This window comes from Myotis yumanensis, unplaced genomic scaffold (assembly GCF_028538775.1).
Source record: "Myotis yumanensis isolate MYYU_CA2020_CCGP unplaced genomic scaffold, mMyoYum1.0.hap1 SCAF_23, whole genome shotgun sequence".
In the NCBI taxonomy this organism is placed as follows: Eukaryota; Metazoa; Chordata; class Mammalia; order Chiroptera; family Vespertilionidae; genus Myotis; species Myotis yumanensis.
This window is the reverse complement of record NW_027223774.1, coordinates 2,445,808-2,454,727: the sequence shown is the minus strand read 5'-3', so window position 1 is coordinate 2,454,727 and position 8,920 is coordinate 2,445,808. Positions and strand designations below refer to the sequence as shown.

The 8,920-nt window shown below is 53.2% G+C and overlaps 2 protein-coding genes across 2 annotated transcripts in view; one reads left to right on the top strand and one right to left on the bottom strand.

The window, feature by feature from the left end:
- Positions 1–8,920, bottom strand: part of LOC138999548 (patr class I histocompatibility antigen, A-126 alpha chain-like) — a 375,823-nt gene that overhangs the window by 250,585 nt on the left and 116,318 nt on the right. The window lies entirely within an intron of this gene.
- ZNF444 (zinc finger protein 444) overlaps positions 2,409–8,920 on the top strand; it is a 10,291-nt gene continuing 3,779 nt past the window's right edge. The window contains 2 exon segments of the mRNA XM_070401730.1: positions 2,409–2,537; positions 6,212–6,547. Of these exon segments, the coding sequence (XP_070257831.1) occupies positions 6,236–6,547 (312 nt within the window). The 5' untranslated portion in view covers positions 2,409–2,537; positions 6,212–6,235.

The following is an 8,920-nucleotide window of genomic DNA, read 5'->3' as shown; positions in this document are numbered from 1 at the left end:
CTGGCTTCTGTAATTATCTGCTTGCTAAAATAATAGAAAAGTTATTTTGATTTTCTGAACTTATATACGTTCTCCCATTCGATTGAATACTCCATTGATTGTGGTTTGAATACCCCCATCGATTGTGACCTTACTGGTCTTTTGAAACACATTCTTCTGTACCTGGAGACCAGGACGGCACAATTACTCTAAATGGCTCAGCAGCTCCAGATAATGTGTTTCCATTGACTCAGTGGTCCCTGAAGTATGGTAGCAATCATCTCAGGTAGAAACTGTAGTTTAACTCTAACCCTGCTGTTTGGTTTCTGTATTATTTGCTTTGTTTAACAATAGAAAAGTTACTTTGATTTTTGGAACTTATATATGCTATCCCAATCGATTGAATCCTCCGTGGTTGGTGGTTTGAATATCCCATTGTGATCTTACTGGTTATCGAAGCACATTCTTCTGCACCTGGGAACCAGGACAGCACAATTACCCTCAATTGCCTCAGTGGCCACGGATAATGCGTTCTGGTTGACTCAGTGGTCCCAAGACTAGGAAAGCACAATTACTCTAAATTGCCTCCGTGGCTCCAGGTAATGTGTTTCCGTTGGTTCAGTGATCCGGAGACCCAAAACTATAATTTAACTAACTTGCTCAATTCCGCTTCTGTAACTGCTTTGTGCAAACCAGGTTCCTCATTCCAAGCTCAAAGATGTCATCGATACCTTTGTAATCTTTGCCTATATAAGCCTGATGCTGCCACCATTTCGGGACTGGGAGATTTGGAGCCATAACTCCGCCTCAGTGGCCGACTTATTAAATGACTCATTCATCTGGTCTTGCGTCCGGAGTATTTACTCTCGGGGTACATTACAACAGTCCCAAGGCCCGATGGCTCCAGATAATGTGTTCCCGCTGACTCAGTGGTCTCAACACCCGAAACTAAAATTAATCTTTGTAGACAACTAACTTGCTCAATCTAAGCTTCTGTAACAAACTGCTTTTTGCAAACCAGGTTCCTCATTCCAAACCCCGAGAGGTAATCAATGCCATTGTGCTATTTGCCCATATCGGTCTGATGTTTCGGCCAAGGGGGCACTGCGAGATCTGGATAGCAACTGCCCCCTCCTAGTCCCGGCTCTGAAATAAACGTGGCTCCTTCTGAAGTATGGTAGCAATCATCTCAGGTAGAAACTATAGTTTAACTTTAACCCTGCTGCTGTTTGGCTTCTGTACTTATTTGCTTTAACAACAGGAAAGTTATTTTGATTTTCTTAATTATATAAATCATCCCATTCCATTGAATACCCTATTGATTGTAATGTGAATACCCTATTGGTTGTGGTCATCCTGGTTATCGAAGCACATTCTTCTGCACCTGAGACCAGGACAGCACAATTATCCTAAATTGCCTCGATGGCTCCAGATAATGTGTTCCTGTCAACTCAGTGGTCTCAAGACCCGATGACTCCAGATAATGTGTTTCCGTTGATTCAGTGATCCGGAGACCCAAAACTATAATTAACATGCTCAAGTCTGCTTCTGTAAACTGCTTTGTGCAAACCAGGGTCCTCATTCCAAACCCTGGGATGTCATCAATACCTTTGTGATCTTTGCCTATAAAAATCTGATGTTGGGGCTGGGGAGGGCCCTGCGAGATTTGGGAGAGCGAAATGCCGCCTCGTAGTCCCGGATTTGAAATAAATGTGACTCTTTAATTCGACTTCTTGAGGCGTCCTTCTGTGATTCACGGGGTACGTTACCACACTTCATTCGACTTCTTGGGGCGTCCCTGTGTGATCCGCGGGGTAAAATACAACACTCCAACCCGTCTCGCAGCTCTCTTCCCGCTCTGAAAGCCAACTCTTCTCCCCGTTTCTGAGATGGGGAAACTGAGGCAGTCGCTGAGTCCGACGGGGGGAACGTCGGGAGGCGTGGCAGGAGGGCCCCTCCCCGATTCGCGGAGGGGAAACTGAGACTGTGGATCGGGTTCGCGCAGACAGAGCCGAGCCAGGGCGCCAGGATCCCGTCCGGACCCGCAAGGACCGGGACCTTGTGAGGTCAGCCCGGTGGGGGAGGGGTGAGAGGCCACCCGTTGTCAAGGAGACGCACGGAGCACGCTGGGACTTGCGCGGAGCTTCGGTCCGGGCCCCTCCTCCTCCTTGGTCGGCCGGTTCCTCCGACCCAAGGGCCCCATTTCCCAAGTGCCCGGCAGCGTCCGGCCTCCTCGGTCTCCACGACGACGCCACCACGGCTCCGCCTCCTCCCTCCCTCGGCACTCCTCGGCTCACCCCCCCGTCCGCACGTCTGCGCACGCTCGGCTTCGGCGCGCGACCCAATGGGAGGCCCCGTCTGCCTTCTGGGAAATGTAGTCCGCAGCCTGGCGCGCTAAGCGACGCCATATTGGCGTAGCCCTCGGTACATCTTGGGAAGTGTATTTCTGGCGCTGGCGGAGCCATTCGGGGGGACGGACATGCACGGGTCACCAAGGAGAGAGCCAATGGGAAGCCTGGCTTGCCGCGCAGCTTCCTGGGAAATGTAGTGCCGGCGAGGTCCGTGGGGCTGGGGGCGGTGCGTCAGGCGGCACGGACCACTAGGTCCCCGGGAGTGTTAGCGGGGGGAGGGCAGGACAGAAGAGTTTGGCGCAAAGCCTGCCGGGGCATGGAGTCCCGGTGAGCTTTGTGCGCATGTGCGCGGAGGTCAGGGGGACTTGGGGGGGGCCGCGCCGGAGAGAGTGAGGTGAGTGAGGGGACTGTGAGGGCGGGATTGGGGGGAGGTGGTTGGAGCTTTGGAGTGCGGGATGCTGGGGGCCGGTGAATGGCGGGAGGGAGGGAGCGTTGTGGGGAGAAGATAAAAGGGGGGCGCTGTGGGGGAGGGGGAGGGGAGAGCGAGCGGGAGGGGGAGGGTTGGTAAATGGGGGGCGGTGCGCAGGAAAGAGGTGGAAACTGAGGGAATGGAGTCGGGGGGCCTTGGAAGTGGGGCGAGGGGAGGGGGCCGGCTGGGGGAGGGGTGGGGGCGGGGCCGTAGGGACGAGTCTGGGACGCGGGGACCCGTGGGAAAGGCTTGGGGGAGGGGCTTAGGGGGCGGGCATGGTCCCCACCTGGACGAGGTGCAGGTGGGTCCTTCCGGGCGACCTTTCCGGGCACTTTGGGAAGTTGTGCGCTTCCGGGGGGTTTCTGGGTTTCGCTCTCGAGGAGGAGTATGTCCCGTCCCCCTCACCCCCCCTTAGCTGGTTGCTCTTGTCACCCGAGGCCATTGGCAGCCTCCAGCCACTGTCCTTTATTTCCTGACTTTTAAATATATATTTATTTTTATTGCTTTCAGAGAGGAAGGGAGAGGGAGGGAGAGAAATAGGAACATCGGTGAGGAGAGAGGACCATGGATCGGCTGCCTCCTGCACGCCCCCCACTGGGGATGGAGCCCTGACCTCCTGGTTCCTAGGTCAGTGCTCACCCGCTGAGCCACGCCGGCCGGGCTGCTGCTTATTTTAATGCCTATTCCAATTTGTAGCTAGGTTTTTATTTTTTATTTATTTATTTTTAAAAAATATATATTTTATTGATTTTTTTTTTTTTTTTACAGAGAGGAAGGGAGGAGAGGAATAGAGAAACATTGATGAGAGAGAAACATCGATCAGCTGCCTCCTGCACACCCCCCTACTGGGGATGTGCCCGCAACCAAGGTTCATGCCCTTGACGGGAATCGAACCCGGGGCCCTTCAGTCCACAGGCCAAAGCTCTTTCCACTGAGCCAAACCGGTCAGGGCATAGCGAGGTTTTAAGGAAACGAGTTAAGTCGGCTCGCGTGAATTGCGTGTACTCCGCGGGAGCCGTCTTTAACTCGGTTCATATAGATTTGCGGTGGAGTGCAGGAAATGTGTAAACTCGGGCCGATTGTAACTGCGTATTACCAAATATTTGTTTGTAATCCACCCTTTTGGTGGATGGAACAAAACCAAAAGACAGAGCCATCTTATATTTTGGCGGGAAATTCACCCGCACTCCAAGTGTTAAATGCATGTTCTAGTCGGTGCTTGTAAGGCCCTGGCCTGGTGGCGTTGATTACACCAAGGTTGTGGGTTCCATCCCTGGTCAGGGCACATGCAAGAATCAACCAATGGCCCTGGCTGGTGTGGCTCAGTGGATAGAGCGTCGGCCTGTGGACTGAAAGGCCCCGGGTTCGATTCCCGTCAAGGGCACATGTCCGGTTGCAGGCTCAATCCCCAGTATGGGGCGTGCAGGAGGCAGCCGATCAATGATTCTCATCATTGATGTTTCTATCTCCCTCTCCCTTAAATCAATAATAAAAAAAAAAAAATTATATATATATATATATATATATATATATATATAAATAAAAAGAATCAACCAATGAATGCATCCATAAGTGGCACAACAAATCGATGTTTTTCTCTCTCTCCCTTTCTCCTCTTTCAAATTAGTAAATACGATTTAAAAGATAATTCAAGCTGTAAGGAAACGAAGGTGCTGAGCACAGCACCTGGGTGAAGCAAGCCCTCAACCAGTCACTTAATGTTACTGAGACTTTATGAGTTGTGGGGGGGGGCGGGGTGTAAGGACGGGGGGGGGGGGGATGCCGCTATTAACAAAACAAGTGCATGCATGTAATTCTAAATTTTTATTATTATTTTAAATAAATACTTTAAAAATTTTATTTTATATATATATATATATATATACATTTAATATATTTTATTGATTTTTTACAGAGAGAAAGGGAGAGGGATAGAGAGCTAGAAACATCGATGAGAGAGAAACATGGATCAGGTGCCTCCTGCACACCCCCCACTGGGGATGTGCCCGCAAACAAGGTACATGCCCTTGACCGGAATCAAACCTGGGACCCTTCAGTCCGCAGGCCGAAGCTCTATCCACTGAGCCAAGCAGGTTAGGGCCTAATTATATTTTTAATCAGAGAGGAAGGGAGAGGGAGAGAGAGATAGAAACATCCATGATGAGAGAATCATTGACTGGCTGCCTCCTGCTTGCCTCCCACTGGGGATCTAACCCACAATCTGAGCATGTGCCCTTGGCCGGAATCGAACCCAGGACCTTTCAGTCCGCAGGTGGATGCTCTATCCACTGAGCCAAACTGGCTGGGGCTAAAATTTTTATTGATTGATTTTTAGAGAGAGGAAGGGAAAGAGAGAAATACTGATTTGTTGTTCCATTTATTTATGCATTCATTGGCTGATTTTGTTGTTCCTCACCTGAGGATATTTTTCCATTGATTCTTAGGGAAGTAGAAGAGAGAGGGAGAGACAGAGAGACACATCGATGTGAGAGAAACACATCCATTGGCTGCCCCCTGCACGCGCCTGGCCGGGGAAGAGCCTTCGACCAAGGTACGTGACCTTGACCGGAGTCGAACCCGGGAACCTTTGGTCCATAGGCCGACGCTCTGTCCACTGAGCCCAACCGGCCAGGGCCATTGGATGAGTCTTGTATGTGCCCTGACCGGGGATCGAACCCACAACCCTGGAGTATCGGGACGGAAGCTTGGATTTTTACTGCCACTGTTTAGTGTGTGTGATTTTAGACCCAGGAATGGAGGTGAGGGCTGTAGAAGGTGCCGGTGCACCTTGTCCAAGGACAGCTCGCTGGTCAGGGGTGGGACAGAGAGTTGCTGGGAGCCCTTGTGCTCTGAGTAAATATTTGTCCCCAGGGGACGTGTGGCAATGTGTGTAGACAGGTTTGGCTGTCAGAACTGGGGCGGTAGTACTGGCACCTAGTGGAAGGAAGTTCAACATTTTTTTTTTCTTTTGAGTTTTTACTGCATTTACTTATTTTTAGGGTTAGGGCTAGGGCTAGGGTTTATTGAATTTATTGGGGTGACATTAAGAACAGTATGTTGTTTTTTTAAATATATTTCTTTATTGATTTCAGAGAGGAAGGGAGAGGGAGAGAGAAACGTCAATGATGAGAGAGAATTATCCATTGGCTGCCTCCTGCACGCCCCCTACTGGGGATGTGCCCACAACCAAGGTACATGCCCTTGACTGGAATCGAACCTGGGACCCTTGAGTCCGCAGGCTGACGCTCTATCCACTGAGCCACACTGGTTAGGGCAGTCAGTCTGCTTTTAAGTGGGGACGCTGGGGTGTGCACCTGCACCCCTGCTCTCGCCCCCCTCACGGCGGGAGGTGGCGGAGGGTCCTGGAAAAGCTGGGCCGTGCTCTCACCGTGCCGGATGTCCCTCCCCACAGGTGCTGTTGTCCTCGCAGGCCCCCATGGAGATCCCGTCCCCCCAGCCCGTGAAGCAGGAGGGCCAGGCCATCGAGGGCCTGGTCCTGGACTCTCCGTGGCACCGTTTCCGCCACTTCCACCTGGGCGACGCCCCGGGCCCCCGGGAGGCGCTGGGCCTGCTGCGCGCCCTGTGCCGGGACTGGCTGCAGCCCGAGGTGCGCACCAAGGAGCAGATGCTGGAGCTGCTGGTGCTGGAGCAGTTCCTGAGCGCCTTCCCCGCCGACATCCAGGCCTGGGTGTGCAGCCGGCGGCCCCAGAGCGGCGAGGAGGCGCTGGCCCTGCTGGAGGAGCTCTGGGTGAGCACGGCTGGGGCTGGCGGGGGGACCCTGCTCGCGCCCGCCTCCCTCAGCTGCCACCTCCCTGTGCGTGGACAGGCCTGCCCCACAGCCTTACCCCCGGCTCTCCAGGCGGCCTGTGGGAGTGACATTCTGTATATAAGTGAGCAAACTAGTTTCCACAGCCTGGGGACCAAGGGTGTGATGGAGAGTGGGGGCGCTGTGGGTGGGAGCCTCAGGCTGGTGGTACCATTTCTTTCTTTCTCCCTCCCTCCCTCCCTCCCTCCCTCCTTCCCTCCCTCCTTCCCTTTCCTTCCTTCCTTCCTTCCTTCCTTCCTTCCTTCCTTCCTTCCTCCCTTCCTCCCTTCCTTCCCTTCCTTCCCTTCCTTCCTTTCCTTCCTTTCCTTCCTTCCTTTCCTTCCTTCCTTTCCTTTCTTTCTTTCCTTATTCCTCACTTGAGGATATTTCCCCACTGATTTTTAGAGAGAGTGGAAGGGAGAGGAAAAGACAGGGAGAAATACCAATGTGAGAGAAAGACATCGATTGGTTGCCTCCTGCATGCGCCCCAACCAGGGCCTGGGCTGGGGAGGAGTCTGCAACCGAGGTACATGTCCTTGACTGGAATCGAACCCGGGACCCTTTGGTCCCCAGGCCGATGCTCTGTCCATTGAGCCAAACCGGCTAGGGCCCAGGGGTACAGTTTAAAGGGTGCAGTCCGCTGGGACACTCAGTGAGGATCCAAGGGTCACCCTTACTGTGATAGTCCCTCCAGCAGAAGGACTCAAGTCGTAAAGCCGCCGTGCTCATGGTCAGCGATGGCGAGCCTTTTGAGCTCGGCGTGTCCGTGTTTTGAAAAACCCTAACTTAACTCTGGTGCCGTGTCACATATAGAAATTTTTTGATCTTTGCAACCATAGTAAAACACTTATATTTTTGATATTTATTTTATATATTTAAATGCCATTGAACAAAGAAAAATCAAAACAATGAGTTCACGTGTCACCTCTGACACGTGTCATAGGTTCGCCATCACTGCTCATGGTCATGGTTGACCACATGGAAGGGTTAGCTCAGGGAGGCGGTGTCAGGGCAGGGTCCAGAGGAGCCCCATGCACACAGCTCCCCGTGCCCTCTCCTGCGGACACCACCGAGTGTTGCCCATCAGGGAAGCTCCCCGGAGCTTGGAGTCCAGGGCTTTTGTTGGTGTTTGGGCACATCGACACGGCCGACCGCCTGCGTCTGACCTCAGTCCCCACTCCTAGAGGCTGAGCTGATAGGGCTTGGCTAACAGCCCCCCACGAGTCCCACTGTTAGCACAGCCTATCTGACCCCATGCCATCCTGGGGGGTCGGGCCTGGGTATGATTGTCCTCTCTCTTTCACAGAGGAAGATATGAGGCTCAGAGAGGTCAAGCGACTTTCCCAAAGTCACACAGCCAGTTAGGGGACGGGGGCGGACTAGAACCCATGTGCCGTGGCTGTAGATTCCCGCTTGCAATCCCTGAGCACCTGTGGCTGCTCTGTCCCTTGTCTTTGTGGGTGGTGCTCAGCCTCTGCGCAGTCCAGCGTCTGTGGCTGTCACCCCACACCAGAGAGTCCCGGGACGCCTGTGGGGTCCTCCTAGAAGTGGAGGTGCTGAGGCTGGAGTGTGCCCAAGAATTGCCAGGGAGCCCACCGGCCTCCTCTCTCAGGCGTGCTGACCGGGGAGCTGGGGAGGTCTCCACACACCTGTCTGAGTGGGGACTTGGGGTGAGACCATGTGCCGCCAGCCCCCTCAGAACTGACTGGGGGTAGGTAACTCACTGGGGGTCCCACCAGGAGGTCAGCCTCATGCAAAGCTCCTGCCGGGCACCTGCACGCTCCTGTGCCGGATTCTCCTCAGGGCGAGGCAGACGGTTGGACCTCCATCCGTCCATCCATCCACTCGGCGTCTGGTATAGGAGGTACCAGGAGCCGGAACCCGGGAATGTAAAATGGGGCAGCTGCGGTGGGAAGCAGTCTGGCGGTTCCCCCAAGAGGTGAGACGTGGGACTGCAGCGGGTCCTGGACTAACGCCGTTTCGTTTGACATGGATGAGATGCTACAGGACTGAACTCTTGTGTATATCAATCGCTGGTAAAATTGGTTTTCTTACATGTTTTGCTTAAAGTCACAGAATCATGGGGATTCACTGTGCCGTGTGAGGCAGCACCCCTGGGGGAACACCCAGGAGAAATGAAAACATCTGCTCAAAACCTGTACACATCTGGATGAGTGATAGCAGGCCAGCATCAATCGGAGTATCTGAAAAGTGGAGACAACCCACGTGCACTCCGGCTGGGGAGCGGATAAACCAAATGAGGAATGGTTATACCGTGGAATATTACTTGGCCGTGAAAAAGAACGGACCGACGTG